At 37.9% G+C, this 22,926-nt stretch overlaps 1 protein-coding gene across 2 annotated transcripts in view; it reads left to right on the top strand.

Annotated features, from left to right (window-relative positions):
* The first annotated feature begins 397 nt into the window (after positions 1 to 397).
* ASAH1 (N-acylsphingosine amidohydrolase 1) overlaps positions 398 to 22,926 on the top strand; it is a 32,328-nt gene continuing 9,799 nt past the window's right edge. The window contains exons 1-4 of one of the 2 annotated variants that reach the window (XM_079141957.1): positions 398 to 640; positions 15,638 to 15,684; positions 21,514 to 21,604; positions 21,908 to 21,994. In XM_079141957.1, coding sequence (XP_078998083.1) covers positions 560 to 640; positions 15,638 to 15,684; positions 21,514 to 21,604; positions 21,908 to 21,994 — 306 coding nt within the window. In that variant the 5' untranslated portion in view covers positions 398 to 559. The other variant, XM_079141958.1, reaches the window with a different exon arrangement.

The raw sequence follows: 22,926 nt of genomic DNA on the forward strand, positions 1-22,926 counted from the left end.
CCTCCGAAGGCGATGATGACCCATCTTTGCACGTTAGTTACACTGCCTTTTAAGACTCTTAAGTTCGTTTCGTGGGCACTGAGCACGGAGCGACCGCAGCGCAGATCTCGCCCAGGTCTGTTGGGGACCTGGCAAAGGGGAAGCCACCCGCTCCCGCACCAGCGCTTGCAGCCCGCTTGGAGCGTACGGCCTCCGAGAGAAAACTCTGGGATTGGTTCCGCGTCCTCGCCAGCAGGGGCGGGGCTAAGGCTGGACCCAACCACAGCTCGCGGGGCGGAGGGGGAGACTCCGAGAAACCGCTCCTTACGGCCAGAGAGGACTCCCTTTGTGCAGGTCACTCCACCCTTCGGAAAGCTCCCTCGTCCTGCCGCCCCTTCCGCCACTCTGACATGCCAAAATCCTCATTCCCACAGTCTACTCCACTGCACCCCCGCTCTCGCGTGGTGCGGCCCCGAGTCACGGGTCACGCGGCTGTGGGGGGCGCGGCCTGCTTTGAGCCCTAGGGTGCCTCTCCAGGCGTCGGCGGGAGTCCCTTGGAGCGGCGGCGGCGGCAGCTGGAATGATGCCGGGCCAGAGTCGTTTCATCTTCGTCTTTCTGGCTGCGGCCGTCACCTGCGCCTTGGCACAGCACGCGCCGCCGGTGGGTGAGCTCGAACCGAGGCGCAGATGGGGGCACAGGTGCAGGCGGGGGCGCAGGTGCAGGTGTGGCGGGTCGGGCAGGGAGTGAGGAACATCTGGTCGCGGGCAGTCACTTTACAAGGTCTGTGGTTTAGTTTGCAGGAGTGTGGCTGCAAACCCGCAGGTGAGCCTCATACTGGGTTGATTTGGTGCTAGACTGAACAAGAACTCCTTTTAGGGAAATCCTAAACTCCAAAGAATGGCTGTGTGTGGTTTGCACACCCTCAAATTTGAGTACTAGTATTTGAACTATTAGTTCTAAGCTTTCGCATCCGGAAAGAAATTTTTACAGAAAAAATTCCAGTCCTTTGTGTGCATTACCCCAGCGGCAGATTGCATGATAACTCTAGCATTCTCTGCTTGGTGATTAGGTACTTTCTCCTCAAGGAGCTATGCCTTCACAGGAAGCCCCCGATCACAAGTCGTCTTGTGGGACTTGTGTAGTGGGAGCCGCCCATAGCTGGCCCCAGCACGTGGGTTGTAGCCTTCACCCCAAGTCATGGGAACCCCTGTCTTGTGGCCTTTTCCAGCAAGCAGGTCACAGGGCCACAGACTTCCCAACTGCAATAGACAGTGAGGGACCCGCGTGACTTCTACACAGGAGGAAGTAGACCTAGAGTGAGAAAATCTCTAGCCAGCGGTCACACTATTGTTCACTGAAGCATGCCTGAAGTCAAACCTCTTGGCACCCCATCTGGCACTCTTTCATAACTCATTTCTTTAAAAGCAGTTAGACTGGGGACTGGGGACCTATGTCAGAGGTAGAGTGCTTGCTTAGCATGCCAAGTTCGTGGAGTAAATCCTCAGCCCAAAACAAAAACCAATAGGGTGCATTTTTCTTTGCTAGCAGATCAGATAAATAGAGACCTGGGTACATCTGACCTGAGGCTACCTGAGGATGATGTCCTATAGCTTAGGTAGGACATTGGAAGTGGAAGCCAAGTGTTGTTTCCTGTATTGTTTAATTCCTGTAAGGAGAAATGCTTTAAGAATCAAATCATGGACTGGGATTGTGGCTCCGTGGTAGAGCGCTTGCCCAGCATGTTTGAGACCCTGGGTTCGATTCTCAGCACCACATATAAATGAATAAAAGATTCATTGACTACTAAAAAAAATTTAAAAAAAAAAGAATCAAATCATGATAGGATATTATTCAGCTATTAAAAATTGATATAAATTTAGCAGATAAGAGCAGAATATAAAACATTACATACAGTTATTTAAATAATAGAAAAATACACAGTATGTACATGTGGACAAGGATTGAAAGAAAAAGGAAAAATAAAACTTAGTGTACATAGTGAATTAATTTGCTTGAGGGAAGTTGGGATTTTGGGGATCTTTAAAGAATTTAATACTTTGGCGCTGTTGGATACCCTTCATCCAGACCACCAGGAACACACTAGTAGTTGAACAATTGGGTGTAATATTTTTTGAGGTAAGGGAGAATGCACAACATGAGCAACCATGGATTAGGAAAAAAAAAAAAAAAAACTATTAACAAAATTTGAACTTGGGTTGTGTGATTTGGGGTTAAGACTGAGGAATTTGGGGGTTGCTCTTGATTAGATGCTTTTAGAAAGTGGGGAAATTCTTGGGTAAAAATGCAAGTCATTCATTTAACAAGAGAAGGGGTGTTTGATATTTTGTGGGTTGCACAGTGCCCTTGTTCTTGTCAGTACTTAGACAGAATCATGAAGTACCCTTGCTTCGTTTCATTATGTCTCAGAGTAGTCTTGTCTGAGGTAGGTATTCAAGAGCAGAATAGAAATAACCTGACTGTGAGTGTTGGGACAGGTTACCTTTGTTGAATACAGTTGAGATATGAAATGTCCATTCTGTTTGGCAGCTGGAGGTCATTGGTTATCTTGACTCAAGCAGTTTAGGGGCTGAAAATAGATTGTAGTAGGTTAAGGATTGATCAGAAAGAAAGTTACTGGAGAGATGACTGTTAGTAATAAATCTAAGCAGATTCATAAGTTGTGTGTTGAAAGATAATGACTCAGTAATGAATTGCTGAAGGGAACATTTTTATGCATCAGCTTCTCATATAAGTAGTAACACTGTTAACATTAGATATCAAATCAACTTTAACAATGATTTTTCACAAAGATTCCAAAATATATAAACTCCACATGACTTCACCAGTGTCTGTTGTATTGCACTGCATGGACTGGCTTTTCCCCATTTCACCAAAGAAAGGACCACACATGTATGATCTATTCATTTGTTCAAATAATATTACATGCCCATCATGTGCCAAACTCCATGCCTAATGCTGGCAGTGAGTCGGTCAACAAAATAGACAAGGCCAGTGCCATCTTGGAGGGTTTATTCATATTCCTTTTACCTAAATATCAGCAGTTTAATTCTATTGAAGCCAAGAAAACATTTACATACTCATGAATTATGTATGCAAAAAATAGGCCCTTTCTTCTTCAGTTTGTGTCTGCTAAGTTGTAGACATTTTAGTAAACAAATCTTATTTAGAATAGTTAATGGAGTAAAGAATTGAATTAAAAATTGTCGGAGGCTAGGGATATAGCTCAGTTGGTAGAGTGCTTTGCCTCACATGCACAGGCCCTGGGTTCAATCCCCACCACAAAAAAAAAAAAAAAAAATTGTCTTACTAGAGTTATTCGGCTTCTTTTCGTTAGGCATAAAAACTGGCATGAGTTATTGCTTCTTTAAATTATCTTTCATTCCTTTTCTGAATATATGAATAAAAAAACACAAGTCATTCAGAATTTTTTTGTACACTAGTAGAAACACTTGGTTGAGGTTCTCATTAATTTTTCAAGACTCAAATATTTTCAGGAGCTGAACAAATTTTTTGTTTTTGTTTTTGTTTTGTGTGTATGGTACCAGAAATTGAACCCAGAGCGTTCTACCCCTAAGCTACATCTCCAGCCTTTTTTATTTTTTGAAATAGCATCCCACTGAGTTGCTCAGGCTGGCTCAAACTTGCAATCCTTCTGCCTCAGCCTCTAGAGTCACTGGGATTATGGTGTGGGCCACCATGCCAGGCTACTTTCCTTCCTTTTTTTTCTTCTTCTTTTTTCCCCTCTTAGGTGTAGAGCATTGATTGAGTCTTTAATGAAATAATTTTCACTAAGTATGTTGTAAATATTTTCCTAAGTATGCTATGTTCTATAGCTCTTGTTATTAATTTTTCGTGATGAGTGGGAAAAACATTAGACTGATTAATTTCAAAGAGGTTTAAGTTCCTCTCAAATAATCAGAATAATTAGAGAATTCACTGACCCAGAAAACTTTAAAAAACCATTTTCCAGAGTTTCAAATAGATTAAAACATTAGGTTTTCATCAGTTTTCTTTGCCCTTAGAAAGCAAAACAAAAGAGAGGGAGACTGTGAGGAGGGTGTTGAGATTCTAAATTTGACTTTTCCCGTGATAAAAGTAACAGTGTACCAAACAGACTGCATACCATCTCTGTGTTATCATCTATTTATAATCTTTGTGTATCATCTATTTGAACTTTTACCTACCTTGATAAGATTGCCTATTATTAAAACATGTATAGTTAAGTTTGGGGATAGTAAGGAACTTGAAATAGCAAATGAACTCTTTATAATTCAATTTTTAGCGCCACACATAGATCTTGAAGCTGTGCTTCCCTTGGAAAATTGTCCTTGAGGGTGGGGATATAGCTCTCTACCCTGACCCCAAAATAAATGTTGTTTAAATAACTTCTAGGTCAACACCTTCTGAGCACCTGAAATAGTGCTGAGGTCTCATGGCTATTACTTTACTTATTTTCACTCAACATTTACCCTTTATTCTTGGAACCAGATATTATGCTTGCTTCATGTCTGTTTATTGTAGCAGGGATTATCATAGTTATCAACCTCAGACTCCCACATGTATTATTGCGAGGTTGCTCTGTAGCTCTTACCTCTGGGGCAGGTTGACTTCTCTTTTAAAACTTGACAGAGCACTTTCAACTTCCCTCACAGTTGTCTAGTAACATATGGGCTTATAATTTGATTTTTACATTGGCTTCAGAACACAGGACACGAAAATATAATTATTGGGAGGGACAGGAGTCATTGCATTTCACTTATTTGTTGAGTTAATTCTAGTGATCATCAAAAGCACTGAACTAAGTGTAGCTTATTCTCTGTATTAGGAATCAGGGGCTGGGGAGATAGCTCAGCTGGTAGAATGCTTGCCTCACAAGCACAAGGCCCTGAGTTCGATCCCCAGTACCGCAAAAAAAAAAAAAAAAAAAAAAAAAAGAATCAGATTGAAGCACTGATTTTATTGTTACTACTATAGGAAACTGTGACAGAGCAGGGCTAACCCTTTTCTGTTTGTCTCTTGCTTTGTAACCATCTACAAATCACTAATGGATCTGAGCCTTGATCCTGAACATGACCATTAAATTTCTGGTTGCTTGAAATTGAGTAAATAGACATAAATTGTATTTTTGTGAATGAAGTTATACTTTAACCATAAGGTCTGATATTTAGAATAATTTTATATTGAGTAAGTTAGTATAAAGAATTGCATTTCTAAAGTTAAGAATTACCTTCCTTATTAAATGATGTTTGAAAATTCATATTTATAAATTAAGACTTTCTTGAATAGAATGCTACTTTTTTTGGAATCCAGTCCCAAATTTACTTAACAAGGACTAGAGAATTTAGAGTCTGTGCCCTCCATTGCAGCAGCTGATATTATTTTTAAATAATTTTAGATAGTGATAGCTTCAAACATTTAAAAATAACATCAGAGAATCATTATTTGAAAATCTTCCTCAATCTATATATAAAAATCATACAATTTTAAAAATAAATATTTAAAATTTGTATCAAGTTGTTCATAGTTTAAAAAAATCAAATAATATGGACAGTCTTATCAAAATTAACAGTCTCATGCCCCATTCCTTCTACCCCAGCCCTTTGGCTTAGAGCAATCACTTTTAACTGTTTCTGGCTCTTAGTTGGCCAGGTAATTTATTCAAGGGGTACTCACCTAGAACCAACATTTATTGCCATGCTGGTTGTTTACAGCCCAGTTACCTTTGATTGATTAGTAGCCTGTATTGTGGGTGTTAAAAATTAATTTCACCCCTAGATGTCTTCATGAATATCAATATTGAAATATTTATATATTTGCCTGAGTTAATTAGCTTTAGGCATTGTCTGTCATACCACAATGGTAGATAAAAATTTAGCTTACTTTTAACTTTCATCTTTTTTTTCCTAGTGCTTTATTTAGATAATACATGTTGCATACAATTCACCATTGAAAATGTACAGGTACATGGTTTCAGTTCATTCATAGAGTTGTGCTATCATCAATATGATCAATTTTAAAGCATTTTTATCACACCAAAAGAAACCCCTCATTATTTACCTTCACCCCTTAATCCCTAACCACCAAGTCCTAGGCAACTTCTAATGAATTTTCTGTCTTTAGATTTGCCTATTTTGTACATTTTACACAAAATGTGTTCTGTTTTGTTTGTTTCTTTGTGATGCTGGGGATCAAACCCAGGGCACCACTGGTGCTGGGCAAGTGCTTTACCACTGAGCCATACCTCCAACCCATGAGTGGTTTCTTTGTGACTGACTTCTTACTTAGTATAATGGTTTTAAGTCCATCCTTCTTGTAATATGTACAATATGTAATATGTATTCAGCACTTCATTTCTCATTGCCAAATAATAATCTGTTATATAGATACTATATTTTGTTTATCCATTCAGCAGTTAATGGACATTTGGATTGTCTCCACTCTGGGCTATTAAGAATAATGCTGCTATGAATATTTGTATACAAGTTTTTGTTTGGATATAAGTTTTCCAATCTCTTGGGGATATATCTAGGAGCAGAACTGAGAGGTCATTTGATAACAGTGGTTATGTGTTTGAGGAACTGCCAGATTGTTTTATAAAGTAACTACACTATTTAATATCATACCAGCCAGGTATAATCGATCTAATTTCTTCACATCCTTTCCGACACTTATGTGTTTCTTTTTATTGTGGCTATCCTAGGGTGTGTGAAGTAGTGTGGTTTTGATATGCATTTCCCTGACAGCTGTCACGTTGACCATCTTTTCATACACTTATTGGCCATTTGTGTATTCCCTAAGTATTTTTTTCTTTTTTTCTGCCTATAATGGAGATTGAATCCAGGGCTATTTTACACTAAGCTACATCCAAAGCCCTATTTATTTATTTATTTGTTTATTTTGAAACAGGTTCTCACTAAGTAGCCCAAGCTGACCTCAAACTTGTGATCCTTCTGCCTCATCCTCCCAAGTAGCTGAGACTATGGGTTTGTGCCACAATGCCCAGCTCTTAAATATTTTATTCTTTTTGGTGATATTATAAATAGAATTGTTTTCTATATTACATTTTCAGTTTCCCATTTTCACTGTATAGAAATGGAATTAATTTCATACATCAATCTTCTATCCTGCAGCCTTGCATTTATTAGTTTTAATGTTTTTAGTAAATTCCTTAAGATTTTCTTCACACTTCATTGTGTATTATTTCTTTTCCAATTAATTGCCTTTATTTCATTCTTTCTAAATCCCCTTGGCCAAAACCTCTAGACATCTTTGTCCCTCTACCTTATTTTTATCACTTTCCTTCTTCATTTCCACTTTTACTCTTGGTTAGTCAATGTTGATAAAATAAATATAACTGCAGGTTAGTTTTCTGTGCTTTGTATATATGTCTCCTACAAAAAAATAATGACAACAGCTAGATGTATTGATGTACACCTTTAATCCAAGCTTCTTGGGAAGCTGAGGCGGGAGGGTTACAAGTTCATGGCCAACCTTGACAACTTAGTGAGACCCTTCTCAAAAAAAATAATTACAATGGTGAGGCTGGGCTGGGGCTGTAGCTCAGTGGTAGAAGGCTTGCCTAGCGCATGTGAGGCACTGTGTTCAATCCTCAGTACCACATAAAAATAAATAAAATGAAAGTATTTTGTCCATGTACAAGAACAACAAAAAAATGTTTTAAATGGTGGGGCTGGGGTGGTGGCTCAGGGGTGGTGGCTCAGTGGTAGATTGCTCGCCTAGCACGTGTGAGGCTCTGGGTTCAATCCTTAGCACCACATAAAAATAAAATAAAGGTACTGTGTCCACCTACAACAAATAAATAAATAAATAAAGGGGATGTAGTTCAGTGGTAGAGCACCCCTGGGTTAAATCCCTAGTACAGGAAAAAAAAAAAAAAAAAAAAGAACAACGAGCTATGATTACATTTGTTTTTCTATAATTCTAACACTCAAACTCTATTGTCCTTAAAGAAAATTCAAATAGATCCTCTCAGTTATCCAAAAATATGCAACATTTTAGTTTGCTTGATTATATCATGCCTTTCTATACAGTTTCTAATTACTTTTTCTTTTTCCCTTACTGGAAGAAGAAACCAAATCCCTGTCAACATCACTGTTTCCTGTATAGTTTTCCACCTTCTGACTTGTTCACTCAACATTTATTTTATCCATTCTTCCTGAAACCTACTAAATTCTTAGTATACCTTGATACCATTTTCTAACTTGCATCATATATTTCTCAGTAAATTTTATGTGCCATATGTATCCTTATACTATTGTTACCAGAGTTTTAGGGTGAAAGTCCTGGCTTCCGAAGTCCCAATGGACAAGGCTAGGCAACCCATCCCCAAATGCCAGTTGAAGAGGTGAGCAGTGGTGAATGCAGGAAAGGAGTTTTAATTGGTGTTGGCTGCCCTGGAAAGAGCGGATAATGTCTTAGTGACTTAAAATCTGTCTTGAAGAGGCTGACAAGAACTTTAGGTTTTATAGAAAAGGAAACAAAGGCAAGGGTTGAGGATTTCCGTAGCTGTGGAGGTTTTCACAGCTGACAGCTCAGGTAATCTTGGTCTGTTTGATACTTATCTCAGAATCAGTAAGGCAGGGCCTTGTCAGTCATAAGAAAGTTGCTGTAGTGTGGGGTGTAGTTTCAACTCTTGTCACAAGGTATTTATCCATCAGACCTGTTGCTCTTGGAATCCAAGTGACTGTACAACAGAATGATTCAGGAGAACTCAGAAGGGGGGGAAAAAAAAGCAAGATAGAGTCACAGAGACAAAATGGAGTTAGTTAGGTCAGACACTGGACCCTCCTTCAAATCGCTACTGTCAAGTCTTCATTCCATGTCCATGAGGAGCAGGGCCAAGGCCATTTCTTCCATAACTACTTAACGCTAATGGGGGCAATGTAGGAACTTGGAAGATTTCAACAGGGTGATGGAACTTTCTTGGGTCTTTTCTGAAAAATGTAACAGAGGCTTTTTCTTGCTGATACTAATAGTTCAAGCGCCCATCTTAAAAAATGTCCTAACATAAATGTCACCCAGAGGAGAAAATAAAGAAAAATAATAGCCCTGAACATTAAGTCTCTCCATTTATAAGGAATTTACTTTAGCCAATTACTAAAGAATTTTGCTAAGGCCTCAATAGCAGCAATCTGTTTGTCTAGTTCTTTATTACTTCAGTTACATTTTTTTTTTTTAAATAATTGGGGATATAAACACAATTTTTTCTCTCTTCCTCCCTCCCTCTCCCCCACCCTCACATCACTAAGGAGCTACATCCCCAGCCCTTTTTTTATTTTTTATTTTGAGACAGAGTCTTACTAAGTTACTGAGACTGACTTAAACTTGTGATCCCCTGTCTCAAACTGCCAAGTTGCTGGAATTACAGACAGGTGTGTGTCATTCAATACTCTTTGTTAAAGAGAACACAAGTTCCTCCTTAGGCAGCAAAGTCTAAGGCCATCCAATTTTGGAAGACCACATTGTGGATTTGTGTGGTCTCCTCGTTTAAAAACCGATGGCCTCTCAGGTTTGATTAAAAAGTGGCTACTAGTGATTCAATGTATAATTCTACATTGATGGAGGTAGTTTATGGGGTAAATATAGTCAGGGATAGAACAGCCAAGAGGCTCTCTTTATATGGTACCTGGCTTTTATAACACTTACATGGAACTGCCAGCAAATGAGACAACACATCCTGACCCCGGGTGTATCGACCAATTCAGTTATAGGGCAAATAAAGCCACCATTGCCATCTCTGTGGCACAGAATGTTCCCTGTCTTTAAGGAGTGATTTTTGTCACCTAAGTCACATAGATTCAATTAAAGTGATAGTCAATTATGCATCTGTCAGAAGGTCCAGCACATTATTCAGTCCTGCAGGAATTATTCAGGGTTGGTTGGTTTGTGGGGTTTTGTTTTGTATTGCTTTTTAGTACTAGGGGTGGAACCCAGGAAATTTACCATTGAGCTACTTTCTCAACTTTTTTTTTTTTTTTTTTTTTTTTTTTTTTTTTGGTGCTGGGGATTGAACCCAAGACCTTGTACATGTGAGGCAATCACTCTACCAACTGAGCCATATCCCCAGCCCCTCTCAACTCTTATTTTGAGACAGGTCTCATGAAGTTGTCAAATTTGGCCTTAACTTATAATCCATCTGCCTCAACCCCCTGAGTCCCTGGGATTACAAGTATGCCACTGCACCCAACTATCATTAAGTTTTTGAGTGCATAGGATCACTGTTTCACCTAACTGAACTTATTCTGCAGTTAGCCATCCCACTCTGTTGTGTACCCCATAATCCACCCAAGGAATGGCATTGACCTGTACTTGTACTAAAGCAAGAACGTGCTGTTTTGTTTCAGCTGCTTTTAGAAAAACATCTTAGGATCCTCTTGCTTAGAATAAGGGAATAGGCATTTTCCAACAGGTGAAGGAAAAATACATTCCCCCAGATTCCCATGCCATTTGGAGAATCTGGTATATAGACAGATGGCTGCCTAGATTTTTCAGAGCAATCTCTGGTGGCAGAGAGAGTGGGAGCTCGGCACACCCAGCAGTCAGTCTGATGATGGATCAGAAACATTAAGACCCCAGTTTGCAAACAGGTTAGAATGGATCTGATTTGAAGTAAGGAAAAGGCAAAGCAAAGAGTGACAGTAATGTAATTTTCTAGTGTGTCTCACCTAAGTTTTGCTTTTCAAAAAATTTGAGGCCTTCAGGGGGTCGCATAGCAGAATGACTGATCCTGAAGACGGTCAGGAGGGTTGTTTTCTGGTGGTTCTCTTTTTACTCCAGTGTGGTAGATCTGCAGCCTGATATCTGAAAATTAAAGAAGTGTGCATGATTAGAAAGAAGTCCATCCATGTCTTCAGGTATTCGGTCTGCCTTGGGAAAGGGTTCCACAGGGTAATATCCCAGAGGAAGCAAACTCATGCATAGAAGTTAGAACTTGAGTGTACATAATGCTTAATTTTATTTTCATATTCTAAGTGTGGGGAGAATCTCTCCTTTATGGAAGCCTGAAACAGTCTCCATATTGTAGCCTGCTTCTAGGAGCAACCATAATGTAGACAAGGGCAGTAGGCAATATCTCCACATATAAGACAATTTTCCTGACCTAAAGTCTATTTTAGAGTATGATCACCTGAATTATACCCACCAGTTGAGATTTCCAAAAAGTGTGTAGTCTGAATTCTGGGGTTTTATTCACCTGCTGTGCTACCTTGGAGACGTAGGCAAGGCTGTCCTTGCCCTGTGTGGAATGGAGTATGCCGAACTTGGGAATCTCCTTTGTTAGTAGAGCCTATACTACTTCTGAGGCTTTTTCTGTTCTGGTGGATAGGCTTCCACCCAAATAGAAAAGGTATCAACAAAATCTGGTAGATAATTTGAAGTTTCTGAAAACCTTAGACTTCTGGGTAAAATCTACTTTTCAATCTTCTAAGAGATATGACCCCTGAGCTTTAGTCAGCTTTTCTGTTTGGGGGTTGTTCCTGGCACAAAGTTAGCATTTCCAGGTTATCTTTTTTATTGCCTGATATAATCTTGACCCTCTGAGATATGACCTAATGAATTCAGTTATCTTGTTCCTAATGAGAGCTCTAATGAATAGTTAGCTATGGCAAACACAAACCTCTCAGGTAATGAGATGATGCCATGACAGTTGACCTTCCAGTGACAGGAAAGGTCCTGCTCTTTAAAATCCCGTTTTGGGACTTTTCTTTTATCTGTTTCTGAAAATGCAGGCGAGAAAGAAGGCAAGTCAGTATCAGGTATCTGGTGGCAGGGGTTGGGTGGGGTGAGGAAACATGGTTTTGTGTGCAGCTATATCTTGGTGACCTAATTAGCTGCGCAATTTCCCTGGGCTATAATGGAGTCTCCTTTTTGATGTCTGGGAACAGCGTATGATAGCCACCTCTTTTGGCATGAGGACAGCCTTCAGGAGTTTGCATATCTCCTGAAGGATGCTTTATGTCTTTTTTAGTAGAGGTTACAAACCCTTTCTCTCTGGCCCCACGGGTGTGGATAATCAAAAAGGCATACCTGGCCGGGGATATAGCTCAGTTGGCAGAGTGCTTGCTTTGCAAGCACAAGGCCCTGGGTTCAATCCCCAGCACCAAAAAAAAAAAAAAAAAGGCATACCTTTGAGTTAGTATAACTTTTAGTCTTTTTTTCTTTGGGGTGTTTGAGGACCTGGGTAAAGATTGTTAATCTTAGCTTTTGAACAGATGTACCTGCCTAGAGGGGATTTGACTTGAAGACCTCTTATAAAGTCACTGTTGCATACTTGGAATAGCATTGTTCATGATCCATGAAGCTGCTTCCATTTCTGAAGAGTTCCCAATCTGTGTGATCAAATGTCTATTTTATCAGGTATGGTCCACTAGAAAAGACAACATCAGGAACTTCATACAGCCAACCATAGTGGCTCATGCCTGTAATCCCAGCAGCTCAAGAGGCAGCAACAGAAGTTCAGGAAAAAAACCCAAATAAAAGTAATTTCAGAAATTGGATGGAACAGTTCAATTTTTCCTCTTTTAGAGTCAGCTGGCTGGGAGTGACTAATATGCAAAGGCTATGCTTCTCCTGGCATGATTTGGTTTGTTGCTAGGGTTTTCAGGCGAAAGCCCCAAGTCCATGTGTCCCAATAGACTGGACTCAGCCACCTGTCCCAAAATGCCAAAGAGAAAAACAGTGGTGGCAAAGGAGTTTTAGTGGTTGTGGCTGCACTGCAAAAAACAGATGAGACCTTAGAGACTGAAAATCCATCTTCAAGGAATTGACAAGAACTTTGAGGTTTTATAGAAAAGTGAATGAAAGCAAGGGTGAGGGTTTTGCATAGTTGGGGATTTCCAGTTGACAAAGCAGGTCAGACTGTATTCTGATTGACCCTTATCTCAGGGTCAGTTGGGATCTTTTTGGTGATAAGAAAGGTGCCTTTGCTTGGGTATAATTTCAGTTTTTGTTATAAGATGTTTATCCATCAGACCTGTTGGTTGCTCCTAGAATCCAAGTTACTAAAGAAGAGAATAATTCAGAACTCAGATGGAAAAAACTCATACAAATGTGTTTGCCTTTTAACTTTGCGTTGAATTAATGAAGAAACAATATTAAACCTTTAGCAAACACTGATTTCCAAAGCTGTTCATGTTCAACGATAGGAGTTGAACTAAAAAACTCCACCAAAAAGTTGGAGTCAGGGAGACAAATTGGAGTTAGGTCAGTGACAGGACCCACCTTCATCATGATATCTTATCTTTAAAAAAGTTTACTAGTGCATACTAATCATGTCAAAACAAGAAAACAGTAGACTTTAACTGTTGACTTCTGGGATAAAGTGTTCTGTGTAGTATTTTGAAATTGAGTTAAATGACAAAACATGGTTTTTATTATGTAATGGTGCTGGAGTTGTGCTGAAACAATATGACAATGGGTCATGTGACCAGATCAAGTGGTCACTTTAGTGTTCTCAACTTGTAGTAGAGTAATGGTCAGAAAAACAAAATTTACAAGTACACTGTGTCATCACTGCAGAAACGTTTAATAATTTAATGATCTAAAAAGTAAAATGAGGCCACAAGCAAAATAAGTCTCCAGGTAGCTCATTTTTAGCCAAGCAAGGAAAGCCATTTACCAGTAGTAACTGAATTAAATTGTATTTGATTGTTGCAACCTAAGAAATAACACTAGAAAAAAATTGTCCCACATGTCTTTAAGAAGAACAGTTGTCTGAAACTTTGGGAGCATCATTAATATGAATTAAAGACAAGTCAAACTATTTGTATTGGTTTTCCTTGGCTCCAAAAGTTATTGATACTGATTAGCTGTTGGTGTGTATTAGAGGATCAATTCCAAGTTTGAAATGACTGAAAACTTAGCCTCTGTAAAATCTGTGAAACAACCGTTTTCCAAAGACGAGAAAATAATAATTTGATGTTTTAATCTGCTAAGATATATCATAGTTGACAATGGTAAAAATATCTATAAGCAGAAAAAAGCTGAGTTGAACAAATTTACAAAACTTGAGAACATACCAAGCATTCGTGATTATTAGTGGTATTAATCATTGTCAGAAACTTTGTGGAAAATCTTTGAATCTAATGTGTAAAACTAGCAATGTAAACCATGAACATCACTTGCTTTTGTGGATGTAACCATCATCTTTCTTGAATTTTTTGTCAGAAATAGAACCGAATTCCTGACTTTCCCATGTGACAGAAGAACTAGAAGACTTGGTAGCAGTGAAGTTTTGCAATTTTTGAGCTTAGAGCTGAGTCTGAAATTTTTTTGAACAAGAAATACCTCTCTCAACCCCTATTGTTGAACATGAACAGCTCTGGAAATCAGCTTTTGCTAAAGGTTTAATATTGTTTCTTCATTAATTCAACACAAAGTTATAAGGCAAACACATTTGTATGAGAAATTATACTGCAGTTAGGTCCTTTTGACCACTGTTAATGTTTGAATAACTGACAATGTCAGACTGCTTTATATATTCCCCATGATATCAAAAATTAAAACAAAGTCTAAGATCTCCATTCCTACACAAATGTGCATCAAGTATTGCTTCTGAGCTTAATCTCAATTCCAATATTTCCATTCCCTACTCTATCTCCACTTATTATAGATTCATACTTTTTAAATAATTATTTTACTTTTATGTATCGGGTCTCTGGGGAAAAGAAGACAAACATACTTGCCATCTTGAACCACTGGTTATCTTAAATCTGAATGGACTTTTTGATAAGTTTGATTTAGGAGAAAATTCACTTTTGCTACTAAGCTGGAGCATCTGTCCCTAAAAGAGTCTCATTTATTCATTGTCTCAGGCCCTCACTTCAAGGAGTACGGTGTGGTATTGAAGAGAGAAACAGTTATAATGCAGTGTCATAAACATGGTAATGGAGATGTGTATAAAATGGAGATGTGAGAGTATAGAGGAGAGGTGGCCATTTTCATAGGGGAGGTAGATGAAGATTTAACAAAAAAGAAAATATTTGAATGGGATCTTAGAAGTTAGAACCAAAAGTTCGCCAGGTTAGGGAATGAGGAGGGCACAGCAGGTGCATAAGCATGGAAGGGTGAGAGATCATAGGAAGTGCTCCCAGGTGGCTAGAAATATTAGGAGGAGTATTGGGAGGTGAGGCTAGGATGGAGGTTATGGCCAGACCCATTTAGTGTGCCCTGAAAATCTGGTTTGGAATGCAAATCCCAGGATAAGTTACAAGAGAGTTGACTCAGAAATTCAGGTAATATCACATCCTATCAAGCCATTTAATTTTGGTCATAAATCAGTCTATGTAATAGAAACGTTTTTCATTTATTTTATTTCTTCTTTACTCGACATATTGGTAATATAAGAGCCAAATTACAACACTGGCACTTGTGCAAATTGAATTGAGACCTTAATGGTATAGGATTTTTAGAAATGTTTTTAAGAGGAAAGACTTACCTTAAGAAGTTTTAGGGCTGGGGAGCTAGCTCAGGTGGTAGGCCCTGAGTTTGATCCCCAGTACCACAAAAAAAAAAAAAAGTTTTAGTTTGTCTTCATAAACTAAAATTATTTTTACAGATTGCCTGTTCAGTTAGCAAGTGTTTGCAATTTTCTGAAATTTTTAATTTTATTTTTTTTAGTGGACAGAAGATTGCAGAAAATCAACTTATCCTCCTTCTGGACCAACGTGAGTAAATATCATATGGTCAAAACTCACTTTGACCTGTGTAGAGATTTTTTTCTATGTAATGTTCTCTCACAAAAATATCAATAGTGAATAGAAACTAAATTCATCTCTTCCATCCTGAGAGAGTTTGGTTTCCTTAGATTTGTGTCTTATGCATTTCACTAACATATTGGACAAATAAGAAAATAATCCATGACTAAAATGTCCACTTCTGCCCAGTCAAAGTCATAGGAAAGGAAAGGATTTCCTTTTTTCACTTGATTCTTCCTATCATCAAGCATTTTTCTCATATTCAACAAATGTAAAGCTTATAACAAGTTGAACTGTGATTCTCCATGATGCTTGGATGTAAACCTCTAAATTATACTTGAACAGATCAGCCTAGGAGCTCATGTAAAACATTTAGGAAATTACCCTTAGCTCAATAAAGCTGTTGAGGACAAAACAGAATTGGAAAGTAGAAGAGCCAGTGCCATGTTTTAGTGTCTGACATTATTTTTAGTCTTAATTTCAGTCTTTCCAAATGCTTAGGGGTAAAATGGGCATATGAGAAAAACATAATAATAGCTCACAGGTCTAGAGGTTACAGAATGTGAAAGAAAAGGGGAAAGGTATAGGGAATGGTCATATTTCTTTTCTGTTCTTCCTTCTCACTGAAAGTAGACATCTGGGGGTTAGGGGGAGGCAGGGTATTAGTAACCAGTAATATCAAGGTGGCATTTTCAGTTTTTGTAACATTCCAAATTATGTTTGTTTATTGCTTTTTTCTAAATTATCTATTTTAAGTAGCCTCTGTCCCAGTTTTCTTGGGACATTGGAGTATCACCCCATATCCATCTGAATCCCATTGAGCATTTTCTTTTTACTAATCATTGAGTGCTTGACATCTACTCTTATTTGTACATATGTATTGTGTCATTTGAACTAGTTTCCAAGTCACCTGGGGAGCCTTGTGAGTTCAGGTAATATGACTGATATTATGATGACCTGGACATAGCAAATGCTCCATCTCAAAAGTGGTTAAATGATATTTATTGTTTATAGTAAAATAGGAAAATATACTATGGTGGTTACTAGTAATTGGGTACTAGTTACTATTGAGTGAAGCTATAATTACACAAATTCTTTTTTTTTTATTAGAGCATTATAATTATACTTTGTATTTGGATTCATTTTCACAGTCATATATTCAAGGAATTTGATTTCATTCCCCATCTCGCCTTTCTCCCTCCCCCATCCCCCCCTTCTACTCTACTGATCTTTCATTCCTTTATTTATTTATTTTTTACTGGTACTTTCTATATAAACATGAAGGTAAAATTCCCTTTGATACTTTTATATATACATATAACACAATATTGTTAAATTGCTCCATTTTTCTTTCCCTTCCTTCTTCCTTCCTTTCATTCTTCTATTCCACTGATCTTCCCTTTATATTTATGATAACTGATCTACCCCCCAACCACCTTCTTTTCCTTATTTTGCTCTAGCTTTCACATTAGAGAAAACATTTGATCCTTGATTTTGTGAGTCTAGCTTATTTCACTAAGCATGATCTCTCCATTTCCATCTGTTTACCATCAAATGTCATTTGCAAATGCCATTCTTCTAAATGGCTGAGTAGAATCCCCATTGTGTACTTATACCACATTTTCTTGATCCATTCATCTATTGATAGGCATCTGGGTTGATTCCATAATTTGGCTATTGTGAATTGTGCTGCTGTAAACATTGAAATGGCTGTATCACTATAGTGTGCTGGTTTTGGTGCTTTTGGGTAAAAGGAGGGGGATAGCCGAGTCATATGGTGGTTTTATTCCTAATGTTTTGAGGAGTCTTCACACTGCTTTCCAGAGTGGTTGTGCTAATTTGCAGTCCCACCAACAATGTATCAGTATACCTTTCCCCCCACATTCTCACCAGCTTATAATATTTTTATTTGTGTTCTTGGCAATTCCCATTCTGACTAGAGTAATATGAAATCTCAGTGTAGTTTCAATTTGCATTTTCCTGATTGCTTGAGAAGTTGAACATTTTTTCATACATTTGTTGGCCACTTGTGTTTCTTCTTTTGAGAAAAATCTGTTTAATTCTTTTGCCCATTTATTGATTGTGTTTTTTGGGGGGTTTTTTTGGCATTGAGTTTTTGAGTTCTTATATATTGTGGATATTAGTCCCCTGTCAGAGGAGTAGCCAACAACAATTTTTTTCCCATTCTATAGACTTTCTCCTCTTAAAAATCTAATCTCTCTCTCTCTTAAGAAGCAGAAGCTTTTTTAATTTGATGGCATTCCACTTATGATTCTGGCTTTTATTTCTTGAGCTTTAGGGTTTAGTGCCTATACTTATGTTACGGAACATTGGCCCCATGTTTTCTTCTAGCAGTTGCAAATTTTCTGGTTTAATTCCTAAGTCTTTGATCCATTTTGATTTGACTTTTGGGCAGGTAAGGGATGGGAATCTAAAAGACTGTGTTTTCTCCAACATATATTTTTGGCACCTTTGTCAAATATCAGACAGCCGTAAATATGTGGGTATGCCTCTGTGTCTTTTATTTTGTTCCATTAATCTTTACATCTCTTTTTTGATGACAATACCATTGTGTTCAGCTATCATAGCTCTGCAGTATAATTTGAGATCTGGTATTGTGATACCCCTACATTACTTTTCTTGCAATTCTATGTTTATTATTCTTCCAAATGAATTTAAGGATTGTTTTTTCTAGTTCTACGAAGAATGCCATTGCTATTTTGGTGGGGATTGCGTTGAATCTGTATACTGCTTTTGGTGGTATGGTTTTTTGACAATATTAATTCTGCCTGTCCAAGAACATGGGAGGTCTTTCTATCTTTTGATGTCTTCTTCAATTTCCTTAGTGGTTTATAGTCTTCATTGTAGAGATCTTTCATCTCTTTGGTTAGTCATCCAAATTCTTTGATTTACTTACCTTTATGTAACCAGTTTGGGTGTTATACTCGAGCCAGTGCACATTCCAGCTCGCTCATTGATGGCCTGCACTCAGAAGGTCATCCTTTCTGTCACCACTGGCGCCATACTGGCTTTCACTGACTTATTGATTGCTTTGGTTGGCTGATCTCATGGCCACAATTACTGAACATTGAATATTGAACATTGAATGAATACCTTCCACATTTAAGTCCTTTTTTCCATTCCCTTTTATGTGTACTTCACATGTATCTGTGAACTTTTTGCCCTGTAAACCATAAATCTTCCCTGATCAGGTACTTAACTGGTTCCACATTGTGGTGTGTGTGTCTGTGTGTGTGTGTGTGTGTGTGTATGTATATGTATACCCATGCAAAACACATACACATTTATAAACATACATAATGTTTATGGATGTTTCTCTCCTTGAATGATATTTCTTGCTGAAATTCGTTCTACCTCCCCAGCCTTGTTTTCAACAGCAAAATCCTCAGCTCTACTCTGATCCTTTTCTTTTCTGATATAAGTATATCTTGAGCTCTAAGGGGAAAGTGAGGCATTTGTGTACCTTTAAATGATAATTTTCCTGTTCCTGTGGATTCATTCTTTCCAGTCAGGTGCATAGATTTTGGTGGCATGCATGGGCAGCTGTGAGGCAGGAAAGAGACACCTGTTCATCTAGCCTGACCAGTCATATCGATGCAGAGATCCAAGAATGATAGCTTGATCACCACTGTATCCATCTGAATCCCATTAAGCATTTCTTTTCTCCTGCTCACTGGCTGCTTAGCATCTGCTCCCTTATTTGTGCATGTGTGTGCTGCATCACTTGGACTAGTTTCCAAGCCACCTGGGGTGCCTTGTGGTTTCAGGCTATGTGATTAAGATTATGATGACCTGGACTAAGTCTCAAAAACAAGTAAATGATATTTATCGTTTGTGGTAATGTAGGAAAATATACTACAGTGATTACTATTGATTGAGTGCCAGTGTTGCTATGTGTTCTTTGCTTATTTCATGTCATCCTCTTTTCCCTCATAAGGTAGATACTCCTTTATTTTTATAGAAAATTGAGGAGCAAATGCTAAATATTGAGATATTTTAGAAAAATATTTAGTGAGAAATGAAATGTGGGATTATATTAAACATAAGTTATTAAAATAATTTAGTTAATCAGATTTGCAGTTCTTTCAAAAATTGTGATTACTGGGGGTATTACTATAAAGGTTTCTGAGATCTCACCATCCCCACAAAAATCCCCTCCTATGGTATGCTCCTTCCTCTCCATTTCCTCTGTGAAGTCCTTGAGCCTATCCAAGACTCTAGTCTGAGAAAGAATCAGGAGTTTATGGTAAATATAGGGGCATGATTTGGGCTTTGATGGATATTATGAGGGGAAAAACAGCTGACTGGGTTCATATGTGAAACACACATATCCTATGGCACTGCCACCAACATGCATCGCTCTGGTGGGCCACCAGAGTGTCATTGCTAGCAGACATGAAATCCAAACGTGTGCTTGGGGGAAGGCGGGGTTAGTAGTATCCGCCCATAAAAGAGGTAAGAGACTATTGAGCTGTGGGACAGAATTTTACATGTGAAATTATGGCCAATTAGAACAGGAATTTATTTGTTGTGATGAAAGCTTTTTTTGAGGATTTGAGTATTAGTGTTTCATATAGATATAAGCTCTTCAAGGAAATGGGAACTTGAAAATGCTTTGAAGAGAACAAAGTTTATTCATTGTGATTTTGTTTAAATGTATGTTTCCAAAATTGAGTATGCTTTTCTTTCTTATCTAAGTTATAACATAAATGGCTGCTGGTTAAGAGTTACATAAAACTTTATACATATACCAGACCTCCACACTTAGCAGCTTATTTAGAGAATGAAATATTCACGATGGTAGAAGTATAACATAGAAGCACAGTAAATGACCTTTAGGAAATAACCCATCACCTGCTATAGACATTAGTCCAGATAACATTTTAAGAACTTGATAACATTGCAGCACACATCAGAATACACCCTATTGTTCTCTGGAATAGAGCAATAATGGACTGAATGATGGGAAGCAGATAAATCACTGAATAGCACACTCTGAACAACCATTTCACTTTGGTAAAAAAAAAAAGAAAATTATGTTTCTTTAGCAACAGAGGTAGGTATAGAATTTATCCACCAGAAATATAGCTCAACTCCATAGATAAGGGAGTGGACATTGCTATATCCTCATACTAGAAATTGCTGTATGTAATAATTTCAAGAGTAGGCTATAGTAGAATGGAATAGTGCTTGAACTTGCACTTAGTACAGAGGGATGCCAACAGAGGAAGATCAGTTTGGCTGGAAGAATTATGAAGGTTCTTGAAGCCAATTATGGGAAGCTAATTTTTGTTGCCCCTCTGGGGCTTCAGAGGTGACCACATCATGCAAGACAATGATTTGGCAATAGTGTCAGACTAATAGAATATTCTGAGACTGGCAAACCAATTGGAGAAGAGTTCAGGCCTAGACTACATTGTTGCAGATATTTAGGAAGGAAAAAGGCTAGATATTTTTTATCAGTAATATTTAGGTTATAGCTCTTGAGCTGTAACAGCTAATTCCTTCACATTAAACTTCCAGAAGTCACTAAGTCTCGTTAAACTTCCAGAATGTACAAGTCTTGGCTTCAAGACTTCTGGGACTCCTTACAATTGTATGTGCAATAGAGGGCAGAAGCACTGGGTGGAAACTGGACTTTGTTTGCATATTTTGAATTGAGTAACTAACTTCTATACTGTTATTAAGAATATATGTCTGGTATATCTTTGTAGATGTAGTTATAATCTCCTCAGATACCACTTTCAATGTTTCAAGATGGTACACCTCTCATTACAGCTATAGAGGACCGGTTCCATGGTACACCATAAATCTTGATTTACCACCCTACAAAAGATGGCATGAATTAATGACTGACAAGGCATCAGCGGTATGCTATGATTCTTAAATCTTCTCTTCCTGATTTTACTGAATTTAACTGTTCTTTTAAAAACACTTATTGAAGTCACCCACCAAATAGTTTCAATGTATGCTTTTGATACTTCCAGAGAAAAAGATGCCATTCCTCTGTAGCTGCTTCTTTCCTTTGTATCATTTCCCTTCATATTCTAAATAATTAAGAAGCAAATTTCATTTTAAAAGATAAAATTGTTTTAGTATATTGATTGAAAATATTTTCAAATAGCACTTTGATTTTGCACTTCTTTGTTTTATAATGTTTTATTTTTTTCAGATGAAGATTATAGTGAATTCTCTGAAGAATGTAGTAAATGCATTTGTGCCAAGTGGAAAAATTATACAGATGGTGGATCAAAAGTTGGTAAGAAATATTTCCCATGATGAATTTTCAGTGCAGACATATATACCCAGAATTCAGAAAATGCTCAGGATTTATTTGAAGGTATAAATCAACTATCACTTCTCAGGAATTTGGGGCATATTTGCATATATTGTACAGAGTCTGTCAAAACTTCAGAGATTTTAAATTCTGGGGATTGGTAATATTAGAGCAATAGGACACAAAGCACAGGAATTTGGGCAGTTAACGGCTCTTCATTTTTTAACAGTATGGACTATTTTAAAGAGCAACAGGCAAGTACATGTATTTCCTCTGGGTTTGTGGAATTAATTTCTTGCCCTTACACTTAGGTTTATAAGTTCACATTTGAAAGCTTGGTTTTCACCAGAGGTATAACTCAGGGATTGGATGCCATGCTTAGTGTGTGCCTAGGTCTGGGTTCAATCCCCAGCAACAAAAATAAAAAAAGAAAGAAAACTTGATTAAAAAAAATACTGGGCTGAGGATATAGCTCAATTGGTAAAAGTACTTGCCTCAACATGCACAAAGCCCTGGGTTCAATCCCCAGCACCAAAAAAAAAATACTAGCATCAACCATGACAAAATATTTTATAAACAGATAGAATAGTGCGTGCCTGTTGTGAATATGGTGTTTGCCAATGACTAAAGGGGAGAATTTGAGCAGACATAAAGAGTGCTTGTTGAAATGTTCTGGGATTATGGGTCATGTTGGGTCATCCATGTGGAATTATTCCAGTTCCTTTGCTCTGGAGAATGGGGGAAGAATCAGGCAGAAAAAAAAAAAAAAAAAAAAAAAAAAACCCTGAGAATCATAGGTCTCTATATAGGGGCCGAACATTTTCTATTACACAGCATCTTTTAGAATACATGATGTAAAAATACCTAACTGGGGATGTAGCTGTTTGATAGAGTACCCCTGGGTTCAATTCCAA

The sequence above is a fragment of the Sciurus vulgaris genome (assembly GCF_902686455.1).
Source record: "Sciurus vulgaris genome assembly, chromosome: 5".
Taxonomy (NCBI): Eukaryota; Metazoa; Chordata; class Mammalia; order Rodentia; family Sciuridae; genus Sciurus; species Sciurus vulgaris.